Consider the following 20,941-nt stretch of genomic DNA (forward strand, 5'->3'; position numbering starts at 1 on the left):
CTGAATTTTGTTGTTAGTTAACAGTTAAGGCAGTAAACTCAAGTATAGTCTGTGCCTCCTCACTTAGATTTTGCACACATTTTAACCAAAGGTCAACTTCTCTACATGACGCACCACATTCACCTATCGATGACAATCAATAAATAAACAGCTGCTAACACCAATAATCCCTCATTTTGCTGGTAATGCTGCTACAGTACAGTTTCCTTTTTAAAAGCAGTACCACTGTTAGCACATTGTTAAGAAACTGTGTAAAAGAGAGACCCGGAACCCAATGAAACCAGGAGGTCAGCTACCCGGTACTGGTATGAGGTGTTTACATTATCAGTTAAAGATTAGAAGTTGAGCAACAAGGCCTTGAAACACTATCAATTGAAACCATACATAAAACAGACTCTTACGGCTTGCAAGTTAAATAGCAGAATATGAAACAATACAAAAAAACGAATTAGGAATAATGGATGTACAGTACAGTTAACTTAATTTACTCTGGTCAGTATAATTTATAGATTTAAAAAGTCATATTTTACAGTTCCAACGCTAGCTACTAAACATCCAGCTGCAGTCTTTTGGTCCCTGGACTGTGCACATCAGTAACGTGACATCTGTAGTACCGAGTTATCCTTTGGTCCTGAAAGTCCAGCTTTCCAAGTCAGTAGCTCGGTTTTTGAAATGATCAGTTTTAGCAACCTATGGCTCTCGCACATCGATAGATCAGGATATGGTGCAAACTGTGCTGTTATTCTGGTTTTTCATGGCTGCCTCTCTCTTCTTCAGCTCCCGTGTGATTCTCCTACGGATTCCTTCTAGGTACAGGCTCCTGTCAAACTGGCCAGCACCCAAGGGAATGCTAGGGAGGATAACAGACGGAGTTAGTTGCTTGAGTTGACTAGACCACATGGCTTGTTCTGTAGGGAGACAACAGCCAATCATCAGAAATGATTGCAAGTGCTGCTTACTTGTCTCTACCAGGACGAAGTTTGACCTGAAACATGCCGACGACTGGCCGGTGATCTGATGTCTTAATGGACGAGCAAGACGTATACTTGATCACTTTAATGTCATCTACTTGTCTGTTTCGATAAAGAATCCGATCCTGTCAACACAAGAGGAAAAATCAACTACAATACTAATATAGTGTATATAGTGACATATTCGCATATAATAAGCAAAACGAAGTTTACGGTATATGAGGGTGTTCTCTGCTTTGTGGTGGTGTCATAGACGTCACAACCAATGTCATACTTGTAAGTAGGAGGAAAGTGAATAGATGCTTCCTGAAACCCTTTAAAAATGGAACCTGCAAAAGCACAAAGAGATTCATCCAGTTAAATCAGTCAAAGAACCTAAAGGGGACATAATACCTGCATAAATTACACGGGACTGAAATTTCTGCACTTGCCTTCCTTTATTTCTTTCAACAGCTGGTCATGTTGTAATAGCGGGCTCATATCTGCGCCTACACCCTGATTCAAAATGGCCTCCACCTCTACTCTGGCTTTATTGAGGCGGAAGTTAAAATCTCCAAACCAGAAGACTTCATCAAAACGGGTTGTGACATCACCTGAGAATATTAAAATATGATAATAATAAATACTAATCAAAATGAAATACACAATAAAACCTTTAAACATGACAAAAGCAGTAACACTCACAGGTGGTGGAGCGGTAAGGGTTGGTATCAGGAAGATTTCTAGGAAGAGCCAGCGCTTCTATTATCTTGTTATAGTCTAAGATCCTCTCATATACTTTAGAATCTCCAGCTGAAACAAACACAAAGACTGGGTTGGGTTTATTTCTTGCTGGGCTGTTTGCCCTTGGGTTAAGTTTGCATAAAATATTCCACTTACAGGTGAAATGGGATGTAATGAACAGGAAGGATGTCCCAAAAAAAGTGAAGCCGATACCCACAGCTCCTTTAGTCTTAATCTGAGATATAATTCGGGTTGTGACAGTAGCATGTTCCACCTCTGTAGTGACAGAAAAAGACACACTTTTATATATTATATAATTCAAACATTTGAGGTCTGTACGTTTTTACAAGAAATGAATACTTGTATTCAGTAAGGATAAGTTAAATTAGTGATGGACATTTTTCAAAAATATTGTATTTGAATACTAGGGCTCATCAAAAACGATCATTAAGTTTTATTTTATTCATTAAGTTTGGATTTTGTGTGATTTCTCATTGTGATGGTGATATTGTGATAACAGTTTCTCCCGACAATGTTTACACATGACACGTCGATTCATTTGATGCAAAGTAATTCCATTTTGTAAGATCACTTAAAGGTAGTGTAGGTCCGAATTTTTTAAAAAAACTTTTTTTTCCAAATTTCTTTAAACTTTCTGTATACATCAATGGATGATTAAAATCGAAGTACTCTGAAAAAGAAAGTATAAAAATCGAGTGTCTGTAGACCTCTCACGACTGTTTTAAAGAGAGCTCATTATTTCCATTCACTTCACCCCCTCCCTTCTGGGCTCCTTCCAAAGCCACGCCCCCAAAACACATGAACGCGCGACTCCGACAGCTGAGCTGAAGACGCATTATTTACCTGAGACGAGCGGAGAGGAGAGGAAGGAGTGCATGTAGTGACATCATTTCAGAAACATGTAAATAAAAAAATCTAACTATCATTATGAAGATAAACAAATAAGTTGTATTTTATTACTCACTATCAAGCTAGCATATTGATATTGGTAAAGTTTACAATATATTTATTGATTCGCTAACAAGCTAGTTATCTATAAGGCAAAGCTAAAAACAGTTTGCATGATACACATTTTTCCATTGCCATCATTTACACTGTGATGAAGATGAATTTCGTGTAAGATTCATAACATATATATGGTATTCTGACTGCATGTAAGAGTTTGCTTGATGAAAGCATTGTTGATTCTGATGAGGACTACACTCCCGAGACAGTTACCCATAGACAGTATAAGAAAGCAAATACCGCATCGTCAGCTCGAGGACAGATCCGTGGTCGAGGGCGTCGTGTAACTAGGGTCCGAGGAAGTAGAGGCCAAGGACAGGGTCGTCGAAGTGCAGGGCAAGGAGCACTTTTTAGACAAGAGGACCTGCGTCGAGTTTTGCATCTTCAAGCTCAAACAAGGGCATGCGAACAGGTACGATCTGGATACGCGCAAGTGGGCAGGTCCTGTGTGGCAAAAGGGTGGTTGCCATAGTTGCGAGAGAGTGACAGTCGCCTAAGCCAATCCATTGTTTCGTCCTGGTTGGAAATAATACTTTATACTCTTTTTTTCGGAGTACTTAGATTTTAATTATGCATTGATATATATAGAAAGTTTAAACAAATTTGGAAAAAAGTTTTTATAAAATTCTGACCTACACTACCTTGAAGTAATTCCAAACTGGAACAATCTTGTTTACATGCTCCACAGCGCCACTTAAAGCATTTAGTTATAACAGTGAGTTTTAGTTTGCATACTTAGGATTTCTCATGGCCAGCAAAGCATGTAGCAAAATTCAAATAATAAATAATTACAGATTGAATATTCAACTGTTCGTGCACACCACTACATTTAATTGATCAAAAGTGAAATGCTATTGTATTCTTTTGAACTTATTCTTATAATATCATTGACAAGTCAACATAATAATATGAAATGTTCCTTGAACACCAAATCAGGATATTAGAATGATTTCTGAAGGATCATGTGACACTATGATGCTGAAAATTCAGCTTTCCATTGAGAAAACAATTATTTTAAATTGTAATAATATTTTCACAACATTACTGTTTTACCGTATTTTTAACAAATAAATGCCACGGTGACCATAAGAGATTTCTTACAAAATGAGACATAAAAACCCTAAACTTTTGAATGGTACTGCATTATATCATATAAAATGAAAAAAAAAAAAAAAAAAGCTTTACCTGAACAAAACCATATGAGATCTCTCCTGACAAATATAGTGAGATAGAGAACTCCATGGGCTGCTGCGTACAGCATCACGTAATACGGCCCGAGAGTTTCCTGCAAGCGGATCTCCCACTCCCTCCTGTGGAAAAACATGAAGAGGGTAAACATGCTGAGCATCATGAAAAGACAAACAAATAAAAAATTCTTACCTATCTGGACAACCTTCCTGAACTCCTATAACGTAGACGTCCTGTGCGAAGTCTGTGTCGGTTGGGAGCAGAAGATCATCTAGGTTGTATGGAAGCCCCTGTGACCAAGAGTGAGAGCTTAGGCTACAGCTCCTATGCACTTCAACTAGCAAAACACGAGCAATGACACATTTTTCCACACCTTCTCTCCCTGCATGTTCCATGTGGCGATGTAGATACCGAGTCGTCTCTCTGGGAAGTAGCGGTCTAGCTCTTCTGCTCCCAGCAAGGCACCGCTACCCAAAACACTGCCCTCCAGAAAGCTCCTAAAACCACATGCAGGTACATTTTCAGGAAAACAAGAACAAAGCTTTAAGAAATTATCCTTCTAGCATATGTTGCATAATATATTCATTTTACCAGAATTATGATGACTTCACCCAAATGTTCTGAATGGTCATGCTGCCCTTTTCCACACAATGGATCCATTCAGTGACCAGGACTTACTTTTTAGGTAAAAAAAAGTATCATAAGAACAACTGTAGATTGTGTGTATGGTCTGGGTAAACCCTACATTGTGGGAATGAAACCCCTCAAGGATAGTAAAACACATATACATATATATATATATATATATATATATATATATATATATATATATATATATATGAAGAGTTCAGATGCAAAAGCCTCTAAATGCCATTTGAAATTTTCTTCTTTAATGATGATTTTTATCAAACTTGTATATTTAAGTTCAGTAATTTCACTTAAATAACAATTAATAGGTAATTATCATTGCCATTTAAGTGAAATTACTGAACTTAAATATACAAGTTTGATAAAAATTATCATTAAAGAAGAAAATTTCAAATGGCATTTAGAGGCTTTTGCATCTGAACTCTTCATATATATATATATATATATATATATATATATATATATATATATATATATATATACTGTATATATATATATATATATACACAGTTAACTATTTAACTATAACTAACCATAATACTATATACTTTAACTATATATATAACTATTTATACAGTTATAGTTTAGAAAATGGTAATAAAATATGACAAGAACTCAGAGTATCAAATCATTTGATATGTCACTGGTTTTGGCCATCCATCTATTAGACTGTCTCACAAGTGAATTAGGTTGAATCAGATGTTAAATTGAAGTTCAGTCTTTGGTGTAAAAAGATTGCATTGGCAATTTAATGAGGAAGGATTTGTCTGTATAATATGTCACAGTTTTCTATCCTCACTTACATAAATTAACTATAGTGTCCTGCACCCACTAGTAAAAGAAATCTCTGTCTGAATATATGAAGAGTTCAGATGCAAAAGCCTCTAAGTGCCATTTAAAATTTTCTTCTAGAAAGATAATTTTTATCAAGCTTGTATATTTAAGTTCAGTGATTTCACTTAAATGGCAATGATAATTACCTATTAATTGTTATTTAAGTGAAATTACTGAACTTAAATATACAAGTTTGATAAAAATCATCATTAAAGAAGAAAATTTCAAATGGCATTTAGAGGCTTTTGCATCTGAACTCTTCATATATATATATATATGACTGAGACACTACAACAAGCCAGCTTTCGATAATGTATGTACTGCCCAATATTGGATACAGGAGTCGATATGGACTGGATGGCGCAAAATGAACCTTTGGTCTAATTACACATTGCTACCTAGTCAACCGTTATCTGAGATTTGTTTTCATGATTGCCGAATGTAAATAGTTTTATCTCTAAAAACAGTTTAGCCTATAACGCTAGTTCAACGCTAGTATATAGGGCATAGAGTAATGACAAATAAAAATCGCTTGTTATTACCACTAACAAGGCTCAAAATAGCCCCACACCAAAACGACAGCATAACAAGGGTCCCTACATTCAAACCGAAGCGTTGAGAACTTTGTCAGTGTCCACACAGTTTAATAAGAAGATATTTTATACACACAGTAAATTTCGCGAAAACAGGAAGAAGCCATCTTTGAAAAATAGTCTCTACCAGTCGATCTACGAACGCCGATCCAAGTGCGCTGAACTGTGCAATGGGCTCTATGCACGGCGGTATTTCCGGTGAAGCATTAGGGATGCTCGATAACTTCCGCCGATCGTAGAGTCCAATGCAATAGCAAGAATTTATATTGAATTTTATACTCCATGTCTATACTAATGAAACGTTAGTCACAAAAACAGATAAAACAGACACCCCTCGTTGTGTTTATGCTTCTTTTTAAAATGATATCAAATAAACATAACTGTATATAAAATTACATCTAAACGTATGTACATTTCGTTTCAAAGACGGGAGGACAGTAAATATTGAAGACTCTGCCATAATCCCGTTTTCTCCAGTTTTCCTCCGCTTTAATCTACACAACCGGAAATAGACGAGCATCCTTGCGTCAAATGCGGAACTTATGCGTGCATATAGCCCATATCTCATATGATCCGTTGTTTCCAGAAGAAACACAAACACAAACCATTTTCTTCTCTTCAGTATGTACACATAGCCTACTGTTCGCGCTCACCTTATCACCTTATTCACATCTCACCAGCGCACTTTAATGGATCGGCGTTCGTAGATCGACTGGTAGAGACTATTTTTCCAAGATGGCTTCTTCCTGAATTCGCGAAATTTACTGTGTGTATAAAAAAACAGCTTATTAAACTATGGACACTGACAAAGTTCTCAATGCTTCGGTTTGAATGTAGGGACTCTTTTTATGCTGTCGTTTTAGTGTGGGGCTATTTTGAGCCTTTTTAGTGGTAATAACAAGCGATTTTTTTTTGTCATTACTCTATGCCCTATATACTAGCATTATACTAGCGTTATAGGCTAAACTGTTTTTAGAGATAAAACTATTTACATTCGGCAATCATGAAGACAAATCTCAGATAACGGTTGACTAGGTAACAATGTGTAATTAGACTAAAGGTTCATTTTGCGCCGGAGTTGTCCTTTAAGAATTAATAACATTCATAACTTAAGACTTTAAATGTAATCTTTAACAAATCTCTAAATAAATGTCTATTTGTCATATTGCACATTTTTATTATGTTATTATTTTTTATTCATTTAGTCAAGTATACACTTTCAATAATCAGCCATGACATAAAAGTAATTATTGATAACGGCCAACTTTTTGAGCCCCTGGTGATAATATGATCTAACTGTATGGAAATAAATCACAAAAGGGTAAGTTAAATGACAATGGATTTTAATTTCAGGGTGAACCATCACTTTAATCAACACATAAATTGTCTAATAGTTAGATATTGTATTTCACGTTGTCCTCGTATAGTCGTTTTACCGTCAAGAAGAACATGAATGAACGCTCTGATGGAGTTTGACAGTTACAGGTGCTGAACAAGCATCTTCCTGATCCATTAATCTCCTTTACATTCTTCAGCACGTGAAGTGGAGGATATGCTCAGCTGAGCGATAACTTCAAACAGGCTGTAGAAAAGAAGAAACGAATGAAAAAAACACAAGCTTCTCACCTGTTCCTCACGTCCCGGGGTCTGATGGGGTTCAGAACACTATAGGTGGACTTCATGGAATGGACGGAGGCACTGTCCAACACCATGGTGTCCAACAGCCCGCTATCGCTCAGATTCCTCTGAAGCCTCTCTGACCGCCCCCTTCTCCCCACCACACTGTAATCCAAACAATCCCTGTCAATCCGATTAGTTGTCCTTAAGGACGCAGAGGCTGCGCTGTTATCCAGAGGAGGATATGTGCCGGTGAGCTGCAGTGGGGACAGAATAATTCTGGACGGTTTCATTCGCTCTTTATTCAGATCAAAATCCTCACGGGGGGACTCGTCATTCTCCGAGAAGCTCCCGGCACTTATGAACGGTGGTGTCTCCATGGGTGGGAGATCGAGCGGACGTCCGGATGCAAGGCCCCGGCCATTCACCGAGGCGGCGTCTTTAAGCGAATCGGTGGAAGAGCCCGTCTCACCCGGGTCTGTGAGACTCTCCTGGCTGTTCCTCAATCTTCTCCCCCTCAGCTTCTCATCAAATGAGATGTTTTTACCCTCCATGCCCAATCCCACGGGCTTCGGAAGAGAGGGAGGTCGAGGCTGATATGGACTAAGCTTGGCGTCCTTGTTAAGCTCATCCTGAAGCAGTTTGGTCCCATCATATGGCTTCTTGATGTCTTTGAGCTCCTCCTTGTTGCTCTTCTCTTTCCTCGGGTCTACACGCAGTACATTAATATCTGTTTTACAAGCTGGTTCTCCTGACCCGAGTTCTGCTGGGTTAAACGGGACGATGCTGTCTCCATGCTCACTCATCCTATTGGTAAACTTGGTTTTAGATGAAAACAAGTCCCATGGTACTCAACTCATTCTGTGGAGAAAATGAGACAATTATTGTATAGATAACTTATTATTCTGTCAATTATAAGCAATATGTGATGAATCATTTTAAAGGGATAGTTCACCCAAAATGCAAATTTGCTGTTAGTTTACTCACCCTCACGTCATCCAAGATTTAGGTGACTTTTTTTCCTTCTTCTTCAGTAGAACAGTTAAGAAGATTTATAGCTGAAACTGTGGTCCCACCCAAGTTAATGGGTGCCATCACTTTGAGATAAAAAAAACAAAAAAACATGCAGACAAAGCAAAATTAATACCCGCGGCTCCTGATGATACATGAGGTCTTAAGAAGAGAAACGATCATTTGGAGCGCAACCTCATAATGAATATTCCATAATTGTTTACAACAGAGATGGAAAATCAGTGTGTTGTATTTTGTTCATCAAAATGGTACTTGTGCTGATCCTGGATGCCGCAACCTATATAAAATAGCTATTAAGACCACGTTCAATCTCAATTGCGACAATTGACTTTTCACAGATTCCCAAGATCGGCATGGACTGATTATGACCTCAATGTATTGTCAGGGGCCGCAGATTTTAATTTTGTTTTGTCTGTATATGCTTTTTTGAATCTCACAGTGATGACTCACATTGACTTCCATTATATGAATAACAGAGGACCACAGTTTCAGCTATAAATCTTCTTTACTGTTCTAATGAAAAAGAAAAAAAAGTCACCTACATCTCAGATGGCCTGAGGATGAGCAAATCAAGAGCAAATTTTCATGTTTGCGTGAACTATCCCTTTTAATCAGCAAAACAAATTTAAATCAGCACTTTTTACAATACAGATTGTTTCAAAGCAGCTTAACAGTGATAACAGGAAAATGTAACAAAGTTTGTTTCTAGAAGAATATAGCATCAAGTCCAGCTTTAGTTCAGTTATGGTTATTTTTTGTTGTAAAAAAGTTATTAATGTAGTTAATTTATATATTTAGCCGCTCTGGAAAAAATCGTGATGTCATCGTTCAGCTCAGTTCAGTTATCATATAATGATGTCAATGCAGGCAGAGCAATATTATTGTTGAACATTAATGTCCCCAGATAGTAAAAAGGGTTTTTTTTTTTTTTTTTTTTTATAAACGAAATAATTTTGCTCTTATTTAAAAATAAAAAAAATGTATAACAATACTCTCTGGACATAATGTTTTTGAGTTATTATATATTGCGAATTATTTAAGTGACAAAATTCGTATGCTCATCCATTTGGATAAAAGGGTCTTAAATGAAAATGCAATTTTCTCTCGTAAATTTTGGAAAGATAAAACGTTTTATAGTAAGATAAGAAGCTTCATAGTACCGAATATTCGAGAAAACTTTTGAGGTCAGTACATGTTTAATGTTTAAGTTTTTAGTTGAACCAGGGAGGAGGGAAGGAAAAATGTTACACAATCCATAAACAATAGTTGTTGCAGCCCTACGTAAGACTGTATGAAAAACGCCAAAGGAATAATACACATAACGTTAAATCATTGATAATCTACAAAAAGTTTTATTTAGCAAAGAGATCTAACGTTACTTAAACGGACGTAAACTAAACACAAATAGTTAGGGTAACGTTACAAATAATAACAACAACAGTCAGTAGCAACATCATTATTTTATTATTGATGTCTAACTTTTAATTAAAACTTAAATAAGACTAAAAGACATTAATAACGAATATGATCAGTGATTACAGCTGACTGATATCTCTGTCCCTCACGGCGATGTAAAACTCACACGATGGTCACTTACACATCTGGAAGAACGATGTGACGTTAGCGTTTTATCTTTCCAAAATATGAATAATGTAATGGAATCAAATCTATATTAAAATACATTTGTGTGAGGAATAAAATGACGCATTTTGAGTATGAAATAGCTCACCGTTACTTCCAGTTCGCTGAAGAGGCAAACTTAATGGACTTCCTTAACAACCAAAGCAACCAACAACTACTCAAGAAGGGTTTGCTGACAGTCTGCAACAGTGTTTTATGGAACAGCGCCATCGTGCGTTTATTATTCCATCCAGTTGATATTATTTTCACAAACAACAAGTGGCCAATTTTAGCCTGACTTCGTCATACTCATAAATGTTGTGGGCGGAGTTCGGGCTGGCATCCAGGCTAGGCCAATTTACAAAACTATCGACTTATTTATTCAGGAATATGAGAACCAGATGTAGTTTTACATACCGTTATCTAATAACACTGAAAATTCGATACTTACTGATTACTGTGAAAGAGGAGTGTATGCGTTGCTTTTATAGCGGTAAATGATCCGTTTTTACACTGATACGACTATACCTTTTTTTTAAATAAATGGATTATTAATAGCCTATTATTTTCCTAATTGTTTCCCATTTTATCCCCCAAATATGAACAATTAAATGGACAATAAATTACAAAGTAGCCTGCAAAATAACCATGCCTTATTATGTTTTCCACTTAAGTGAATGATAATCTGCTCCCCTCTTGTGTTTGGTTTCAAATTTTTAGTCTGAAGGCTCATTGTTGTAATTAAACTACCAGTGAGTTAACTATTCTTGCTGTTGCTTTACTTTATGCTACACTCTAAAAAATGCTAGGTTGTTTTAACCCAATTTTGGGTCAAATATGGACAAACCCGAAATGTTGGGTTAAAAATGTAATGTAAAAATTTAACCCAACGGCTGGGTTAGTCCATATTTGACCCAAAGTTGGGTTAAAACAACCCAGCATTTTTTAGAGTGTATATACATTTACAGTAATAACAGAGTTTTGATTTAGAATTTTATTTGTATACTGAATTTTATTTAGATCATGTAGATAATTTACAAATATGATTGTTGTAAAAAATAATGAGTAAAAATGTAGTGGCTGGTTTTGCAAAACATTCACATTCAGACCAAAGTAGCCGACTTCCCATTGGCCTGGCTTAAAGTTGTTCGGCCTGATGAGATCTATACGAAAATAATCTTGTTACCTGCTGATATGTTTGTGAAATAGCCTATGTTTTAGCTTATTGTCTGTACTGAAATATGGTTTTCGTAAATGCTTATCTTACCATTCAACAGAATTGGGAAGGTTTATATTACTGATTGTATAAGTGGGTGAATAAAATCATTTAATTTCATGTGATCAAATCTTAGGTCAGAGAATTACCTTGATTTCATGGTAACACTTAACAATCAACAGTTAACTATAGGCTACATTAATTCACATGTACAATTAACTATATATCTTGCATTTATTAGCATCAAAATCTGTTAACATGCCATGTGAAACAATATTAACATGACTTTTTTCATTATTTGACTTAAACACAGGTTAATGAATGCTGTAAAAATGTATATTTCTCATTGTTATTTAAAGATTAATGCATTAACTATGTTAACAAATGAAACATTCATTAAAGTGTTAATGATTTCAAAACACAAGAATGCACAGAAGGTTCCCCAAATGTTTGGGCACAGTCTTAAAATGAGCCTATATTTGTGTCCAGCAGAAGAAAGTCATATGTTTTGAACAACAAGATGATGAGTAAACAATGACAGACTTATCATTCAACGGAACAAGATAAATATTTTACAGCTCTTGGGAAAATGTAAATACTAGAAATCATTAGTTGGATAGATAAAACATGTTCATACAGAAACATGAAATTTATCCCTGGAAAAAAGTGGGGAAAATCCTAACCCTTTGCTTTACTTCTACTGTAAAACACCAACACAAGTAAGTATTGCTATATACTTACAGAGGTTGCTTATGAAATTATGCACATTAGTATTTAATTAATACATTTAATTTGCAAGAAGTCCGGATGAAAGCTTAACTGTAGACAAATACCCGAAGCAAGATTGTAACTAATTAGTCTGCCATTTTTTGTACGCTGTTCTCTTTGTGTTTTATTTGAAACCACTGGGGAGGTGTAACAGCCCACAAAAATCTGCTTGATCTTTGATTCCTTTCTACTGTGAGATGAACCATATACTGTCACTTCAGCAATCACCTTTATCAACTGTCAAAACAAAGGACACAGATGATGCTGATTAAACATATCAAGAAATGCCTGTCACAGATTAAAAACAAGCTGTTTACTATCCCACTCTTTCTGATATTTTAAAAACATATGATAAAATGGTGAAAGTTATTTCACCAAGCGCAACATGTTCCTGGATTAAGATCTTTGTTGATCCTGGAACAATATCCCAAGTAACCAATCAGATTTGAGGGGCAGTTCACAGTTTTGGTCAGGTTTAGGCTTACAATCATGGTTAGGTGTGTCTAGGTGTGTTTACATACTCTAAACCCCAAGTAGATTTACCCAAAATGAGAGAGTCAAAAAGCGTTAGATTGTGCCCCGCTCTCCCTAATGCACTCCATGTTGTTGCTAATAACAAAAGTGAAACACTTTTTCTTTCTCTTTGTATTTTTTAATAATATATGGTAAGATTATATTATTCAAATAAATGTTATAAGTTGGGTCAAAGTAATCTAAAAGTAGTCTGATTACATTACCTAAAGTGTGTAATGTAATCGATTACATTACTAACTACAATTTATATTATGTATTGTGTATAAATTGTATTTAGTAATGGACTACAACTTAAATAATCTACCCAGCACTAAACACACAATACAGGTTAGCCTATACCTTAGAGCAACAAATGAGAGATATTTAAAATCTGAAATTGCCACTCTCAGAGTGTTGCCCTGCTTTGATATTATTTGGTATTATAATTGTACCAGTAAATTTGCATACAAGATTTTTTTTATGAAAGGTGTTAATGAAAAAACTGGATCTTTAGCAGTTTCTGGAAATGTGTTGAGTTGCGCCGGTCATTCCAGAAGGAAACAGTCCAGATAAAGGCCATTGAAAGTGGTTTTGTGTCTCTTTGGGATGATGGCACCACAAGGCGCCGTTGCAGAACACAAGCTTCAGGAGGACACCAAGATCTAAAGTAGTGAGTTTAGGTCACGAGAATGGGTATCTCCCAATCCGTCTCCAACCGGACAGACGTGGCGTGATCCGTCTCTGTCTGGACCTGAACAGTCTTTGACTGGGCAGTGGGCACTCGGGACGTGAACAGTCTCTGGCTGGACTGATGGATGTGAACAGTCTCTGGCTGGGCACACGGGACATGAACAGTCTCTGGCTGGACTGACGGATGTGAACAGTCTCTGGCTGGGCGGACAGAATGTGAACAGTCTCTGACTGGGTAGACGGACTGTGTCTCCTCCTCCTCCGTCCATGATGGCGTGTGGGTGGCATCGAACTTACCTATCTCTGAGGAAGTTACGGTCTCATGTACGAGCCTGGCGGCTATGGTCTCCTCATTCCCTCTAGCACACATTGAAAAATATGCAAATAAGGATATTGAGGATCCTTCATCCTCTCCCGAAGGGAAAATCTCACTATGCGGTATCCACATGCCAACCGGATCGTACCCATACTGCTGGATCTATTAGTGGTCGAGTCCTTCTGTCACTACACACACACGAAAGGGTGACAGTCCAAGGGCGGTTTTATTGGGTAATCCGTGAGTGTAATTCCAGGCAGGCAAAAGGTCAAAATCCAGTTAAGAGCAGTCCAAAACAATAAACAAACAGATAGGAAAAGAACAAACAGATATGAACAGAACAACAGATGGGAACCGATCTCCGAAGTGCTGTTAACAAATAACAAGGACTCAACAACTAACACAGAAAAAGCCATGGTATACATACACACAGATCTAACAAGGTAATGGGAAACAGCTGAGTGCAATGAACTGATGAATGACAGACAGAATGCTGGGAAAAAAAAGTCAAATGTGAAGACACCGTGAGAAAAAGGACCTCTAGTGACAACGCAGAGAAACACAATCAGACACTGTGACAGTAACAAGCGTGCCGCACAAACCCTCAAAAGTGAGGCCAAAACGTCTCGATCGCCCTCCTGTTACCGGTCCTAGTATAGGTCATAAACCCCACCTCCCCATGTTATTCAACAGAATGTGAGACCAACTAAACAATTCAATTACACTTCACATATCTTTTTTCCAAAGATAGTTTCTGTCATTTACTGTAGTTACGCGTTGATGTAAATTACATCTATCACGTTGATATAATTTCAAGTGTTCGTTTCTAAAATAAGTTTGTGTTTAGTTAGTTATGTGATGCTATAAAAACGGTGCTCTGACATCATGATTGACAGCTGTGATTGACAGGTTCTCTGTGCGAGGTAGTCACTGAAGCACCAGCGGACTTTCTTTAATAATGTTGATTATGTGGTTAGTAGTTGTATTACCTTATTTTAACAAGGTTCTGCAATCAGCAGACATCATTGGAGAGGAACGAAGCAGAAAAAGGCCACTTAATGAAAGTGCGAGGCGTGTGCTTGCATTTGATTCAGCGAGAATGATTTCGCGGCTTTACTTCCTGCTCACGACACGAGCTGGAGAAACTTTTGCTAGGTATTCTGATTAATTAATTTGTCATTTTGCCTCCACGTTTCCCAATTACCCGCGAGCTTCTCCTCCTGTCCATATGGTAATCTCTCTACTGTGCGACAGAGAGTCGCTTGGTTATGACGCAATCATTAGCCTACTTTTACAAAAAAAAACTGCTTCTACAGGGCCATAACATAAGCTACAATGTAATGGAGCATTTTATACATTGTTGTGTTTCTTTAGAAATAAATAATGGACAAATGAGGACAAATTTAAAGAAAATGCCTCAGATGTAAAGTTATTCGCTGTCAAAGTGACGCCAAAACGAATGGGAGTCAATGGAAATGCTAATGCAAGTGAAGTTCTGCTACAAGATGGCAGCTCTCGCAAGGCTTCAACTTCCGGTCGATGGATTACCTCCTTGGACACTGGCGGCTTCAGTTCTCTCTGATGGAAAAGAGCGAAGGGCCGTCTTCCATCTTTTTTTTAGAGTCTATGCACAGTAATTAATCATTGTTACATATTCTGTGATCTATCACTCAGAAGAGACTAAATGCATTTTGACAGGAAAATAATTAAATACAAATTCAGATTTCAGCATTTTCTAACTATGTGATTGTTTGTGATTAAATATGTAAGGATAAAATTTTAGTTTGTGATTAAATAGATGACTGATAGCACTAGTTATGTTTAACATGCAAGTTTTGATCCATAATAATCAGTTAATAATTATGTTACAAAGCACAGTCTGATTTGTCAAGCTCTGGTTTAAGAATTTTAGATTACTGCTTTACCTGTTATAGTAATATTGTTGTTTACATAATTTTCAATGCTCCAATCAATTTACGTGATCATATGCCTAAATTTAGAAACAATTTCAGAAGTGATTTATTTTGAATGTTTACCACAAGGATAGAAGCATTTAAGAAGCAATAATATATGATTTAATTACCGGCCCTCAAATTTGATTGGATAGATGCTGTTACAAGAATGCTGAAGAAGGAATGCAGCCTTGTACACCTTTACCGATATTAAACCATTCTGTGTTTCATCATTCTGTTCGAACGGTTGCTTCCACATTTGTAATCAGTTTAAAGTTTATTCCATACAGGTAATTCTGGTGTATGTTGCCGTAGTCAAAAGACTGTGATATTCTGCCAAGAAAATCAGGCCAATCCTATCCCAGAAGCTGGTTTGTCTCCATCTGGCACCTCAGCTGAGACCTGTCCACTATCGGGTGACCCTACCAGTAGTTGTGAAGTACTGTGGTGTAGCTCTCAGCATCACTGATGCTCACAAGCCCTCACAGCACGTCAAGCAGCAAACCATGTGAGGGACCCTAACCTACCCTAACCTAACTGGATTAGTTTTACATCAAGATGATTGTGAAGGCTAATCGGGTATCTGCTGTACATTGGAGGTTTCAGTTTCATATAAAAAAATATTATGCAGTAAAGTGTAATTTCATTTTTTTATATTTCATATTTCTATATTCATAATTTTACATTTAAAACACTAATTTCATAACATTATTACTGCCAATTGCAGTGTAAATGCATATAGCCTAAAATAAAATAAATAATAAATAGTAATTTCTGTCAGTAATGCACAATATTTATTGTGCTTATTCAATTCCAGCGTAATGCCAACAAAAACATGTTTATTTATTTAAATAAATAATATGAAAGTTAAAAGTGTACAGTATGTAAGCCTACCTACATTTTTTTTGTGTGTGTTTTTGGCAACACTTTATTTTGATAGCCCTCTTTAGACGCTTTACTAACTATAACTTTGCAGCTACATGTCAACTAACTGTCATTAGAGTAATAGTTGACTATCTGCTTAATATTTGCTCACACTTTATGTTGTTGGTCCCCCAACAGACATACTGACTGTAAGTAGGCCTTATTTTACAACTACTTTTCAACTCCTTCTACTAACCCTAAAAGCTAACCATAACAGTCTAGTGACATTCTAGTCTACTAATACTCTAATGAGAGTTGACATAGTTGCAAAGTTACTTAAAGTTAGAATGTCTAAAATGGACTATCAAATTTAAGTGGAACCGTGTTTTTTTTTAAAAAAAATTTTATGAGAAGACCTTTTTTCGGTAACACTTTACAATGAATAATCATGTACTAATGCCTGAATTAATAATTACTTTACTATAAACTAATGATGAGTTAAGACATGTACTAATGAGGAACTAACCTATTGGATGACATGAGTCATATGAATTCCTGCATGAATATACCATCTTAACTAAACGTTAGATTGTTAATTAATGCATTCATTAACATTTCAGGGTAAACTAAATCAAACATGTTCTAGATAAGAAGAAAGATGTAGCCTACTAAAAGGGCACAGTGTAAAATTGTTTATAAATTTGACACCAACAACTGTCACAAACATCAGTGAATGACACTAGATGTCTTGCAATGTTTACATTTAACCTTACTCATTGAACACACAATGATGCATTCATCATTAAAAACAATTTAATCTCATTCTGTTTTAAGTGATTCCACTGCTGCCATCAAGGGTGAAATACCTACAATAACATATTCATCAACAGATGCAATTTTCAAAATTAAAATCAGTGTTAGCACAGATGATTATTTATGGCTATTTTATGGATTGGTTTGCTGTCTTTAAATGCAGTTGGATGTTAGTTAGAGTTCTTGCTCTTCTTTTGGGCCATTTTAATTTGTCCATTTTCTAGAGCAAGTTTGATTTATTTTACCCTACCCCATTTTGCAAGATGTAAACAAAACTGGTCCGGAAGCACTTCCTGTTTCCGTTTTTTAACACTAGCCTACATAAAAGCTGGGATAACATACAACCAACAGAACATAAAAAACTGAATCAAAAAGTTAAACCTCAAAATGGTCTATACATTAATTAACAATGTACTAACATGTAGTTAAGATGGTAGCCTATATTCATGCAGGAATTCATATGACTCATGTCATAGTCCTAATTTCCTCATAAAGGCTACATGTCTTAACTCACCATTAGTTCATAGTAAAGTAATTATTAATTCAGGTATTAGAATATTATTCATGTACTATTATTGTAAAGAGTTACCCTTTTTTTCTAACTTCAGCACCTGCATCCCACAAATCCTATGCACGGCCCTGAAAATGTTACAATGTTTAAATGTTTACAGAAAGCAGACAGAGGCGCGTGCACTCAGTCTGGCACGTGCCGCTAATTGATACAACACAATAAACCAAAACGCGAGCTTGAACCAGTGACCTTGTGAGGACCTCGGTCAAGCAAGCCTTCCAGTGGTCACGAAAATGGGACAGGTGTTCAACGCCCCAGACAGACCAGACATTCCTGTCTGAAGTCTTTAGACAATTCCCCTATAAATACTGAGCAGGGGTTATGGGTGACACACACCTGAATGACACTGGACATGATGCAGCACTCCTCTCTGACCGATCGCGAGAGCACTCTCCCCGCAGCTGACGGATGTTTCCTCATGTGGCGGGACTACATGGATCTCCGCAAGACTCTGTCACAGCTGCTGGAGGAGCATCGCGAGGAAAGGCAAGCCGTGACAGCGTGTGTGACCCCCGAGGAGCGATTCACGAGGACCGGCTCATCCAGCAGCGCCTCCAGCACTACTTTCTCCTCCTCCAGCCGGGACCACCGGCGGGACACCTGCGGCTTCTGCATAAAAAACGGAGAGACCGAGGAGGTGTACATGAGCCATAGACTGAAAACCCGTGACGGACGGATCCTCTGCCCGATCCTGCGGAGTTATGTGTGTCCTTTCTGCGCGGCCACCGGGGACTGGGCGCACACGCGCCAATACTGCCCTCGGAGGAACGCTTCGAAGACGAGCAGGATGTAAACAGATGGACTCTCTCACACTTTCTTGTTCATGTTAAGCTAAAAGTCTCTTTTGTATGTTGTATGTTTTGAAAATATGTTCAGAAACGTTGTTTGCATATTAATAGTTGAAATGTGTTCCATGGTTGCTTTTAAAAATAAAGATATTTTTATAGTTTATCTAAACCCCGTTGTAATTCTTGTTATTGCTTTGCATTTAATTCCCCATTGTTGTTATGGTTCGGAATTTAGTTAGACAATATAGGCTGATAATATTAATTTTAATTTTTAATTCTGATTTAAACATCGTGGTGTCCTAGATGCAGGTTGCTAAAGGCAGTTATGATAAAGCTCCTGATTTCATCTGTAAATTTCACAAGCTTAGAGCATTTATTAATCTTTATTAATGTTAATTTCAACATTTACTAATACTTTATTAAAATCTTCATTCATAACTAATGCTAACTAATGAATCTTATTGTAAAGTGTTACCAAAACATTTATCAAGTATAGCTTTACTTTTAAAAATGTAAAAAAAAAAGCAACACAATGGTTATTGATTATGATAAATCCGAATGTAAAAAAAACATGATAATGATTATTGATTAGGCCTATGATAAATGCAAATAAAAACAGCACATGACTGCACTCTGAATAGTTAACACTTGTCTTAATGCTAAATAAACAGTCTATTCAGAATGTCTACTTCTGATCAGTCTCATTTTTCTCAGTTACATCAACACGGGCATTTAGCCTATATTTACAATAATTGTTAAGAATTATTTTAAACAAAACATGAGTAGGGACTCATTAGGCCTGAAATAGCTACATAAACGTGGTTTGGAAGATGGATTCATGATTGTACTGGCTCATGTAATTTTTTATAGGCCTAAGTGTTAGTGTTAACCAATGAAGGTAAGTTATAAAGTCAACAAATGAAACATTGTCATAAAGTGTTGCTGCTAATTTAACGGAAAAGGCAGATCTGAACATCCATCCAGGCTTGTGCTTACATTTCCAATTACAGCAGGGATGGTGTAAATAAGGGACACTCTCTATTTCTTGCCTTTTGAGATCTGACTAAGCCATTAGAATAGCAGATAGCAAACACAGTCTAAATGGATGCATGCAGGCCGCACGTAAAAATCCATGAATGTCTTTGCATTATAGCCTATAACACAATATCAAACCAAGTAGCATTGTTAGGTTCAAATATATTCTTTTACATTTTAAATGAATGTGATGAACTAGGGCTATTCTATTTGACACCTGAATGAACTTCATATCACTTTCTTTCCTTCTTTCTTTCTTTCTTTCTTTTGATAAATATGTAATGAGTAGACCTACATTTTCTTGATCATCCATAAAGATTTTCTGAATCATGTGCCATAAGATGAAATTTCGAAAACGTATGTATCAATATGCTTTTTTAACAAACAGAGACTACTTGCATAAAATGTATAGAAATATAAGTTGTCATGTCATTCTATCTCCCAATAAAATAGATGTTATTCAAAAAAACAACAACAACAATTGTTATGTTTACAGATCATTAAACACATTAAATACTTCACAGCACAAAGATGTGCACCACAACCTGAAATAGATCAATATATGAAGAGTTCAGATGCAAAAGCCTCTAAGTGCCATTTGAAATTTTCTTCTAAAATGATCATTTTTTATCAAGCTTGTATATTTAAGTTCAGTGATTTCACTTAAATGGCAATGATAATTACCTATTAATTGTTATTTAAGTGAAATTACTGAACTTAAATATACAAGTTTGATAAAAATCATCATTAAAGAAGAAAATTTCAAATGGCATTTTGCATCTGAACTGTTCATATATATATTTTAATTATACTAAGAGGCAATTTACTTGCTAAAAGTATAAACTATCAAGAGGACCAAGGGCATGTTTTTGTGTGTAGGTTTTTCAGCAAAGTTTTGATCATGCTGTTAATTTAGAAGCCTTTTCTATCAACTATGATAATGTAGCTGCTGTATGGGGTTACGTTTTCTTTTTCCCAAACTTTGAAAGTATTTGTAGGCTAAATGTGTCTCTGACTGTCTCTGATCCATTTCTCATCAAATGGTACTATCTGAGCACTGTCATCCACCATCTCGATAGGTGGCGCTGTGGGGTTGTGAGGACTAAAACTCTCCGAGGTCAGACTGTAAAGGGTCAGACAAACAAACTCGCGTTGCCAAATAT

The 20,941-nt window shown here is 36.4% G+C and overlaps 2 protein-coding genes across 4 annotated transcripts; one reads left to right on the plus strand and one right to left on the minus strand.

Annotated features, from left to right (window-relative positions):
• Positions 1–217: 217 nt before the first annotated feature.
• On the minus strand, positions 218–10,456 carry inpp5e (inositol polyphosphate-5-phosphatase E). 3 transcript variants are annotated; one of them, XM_039669061.2, is made up of 12 exons: positions 10,362–10,456; positions 8,588–8,697; positions 7,610–8,461; positions 4,282–4,405; positions 4,101–4,198; positions 3,906–4,030; positions 1,851–1,970; positions 1,656–1,781; positions 1,403–1,564; positions 1,185–1,300; positions 960–1,096; positions 218–850 (listed from the first exon to the last, which is right to left on the minus strand). In XM_039669061.2, the coding sequence occupies exons 3-12, from the start codon at positions 8,404–8,406 to the stop codon at positions 715–717; spliced, it is 1,941 nt and encodes a 646-aa protein (XP_039524995.1). In that variant the 5' UTR covers positions 8,407–8,461; positions 8,588–8,697; positions 10,362–10,456; the 3' UTR covers positions 218–714. The 3 variants fall into 3 exon arrangements, with proteins under 3 accessions (XP_039524995.1, XP_039524997.1, XP_039524992.1); XM_039669063.2 differs by lacking the exon at positions 8,588–8,697 and having other exon boundaries at positions 1,656–1,763; positions 10,362–10,452; XM_039669058.2 differs by lacking the exon at positions 8,588–8,697 and having other exon boundaries at positions 10,362–10,452.
• Positions 10,457–18,096: 7,640 nt separating this feature from the next.
• Positions 18,097–18,906, plus strand: nanos2 (nanos homolog 2). Its single transcript, XM_039669118.2, has one exon. The coding sequence runs from the start codon at positions 18,296–18,298 to the stop codon at positions 18,746–18,748; it is 453 nt and encodes a 150-aa protein (XP_039525052.2). The 5' UTR covers positions 18,097–18,295; the 3' UTR covers positions 18,749–18,906.
• The last annotated feature ends 2,035 nt before the right edge of the window (positions 18,907–20,941 follow it).

This window comes from Pimephales promelas, chromosome 4, assembly GCF_988280905.1.
Source record: "Pimephales promelas chromosome 4, fPimPro1.hap1.1, whole genome shotgun sequence".
Classification (NCBI taxonomy): Eukaryota; Metazoa; Chordata; class Actinopteri; order Cypriniformes; family Leuciscidae; genus Pimephales; species Pimephales promelas.

Excerpts from the sequence above, each read along its gene's own strand:
- inpp5e (XM_039669061.2), bottom strand. The coding sequence starts at position 8,406 with ATGAGTGAGCATGGAGACAGCATCGTCCCGTTTAACCCAGCAGAACTC. Across the intron at positions 4,406-7,609 it reads CCCCGGGACGTGAGGAACAG|GAGCTTTCTGGAGGGCAGTG; the intron begins GTGAGAAGCTTG and ends ATGTGGTTTTAG. Across the intron at positions 4,031-4,100 it reads CAGGAAGGTTGTCCAGATAG|GAGGGAGTGGGAGATCCGCT; the intron begins GTAAGAATTTTT and ends GTTTTTCCACAG.
- nanos2 (XM_039669118.2), top strand. The coding sequence starts at position 18,296 with ATGACACTGGACATGATGCAGCACTCCTCTCTGACCGATCGCGAGAGC.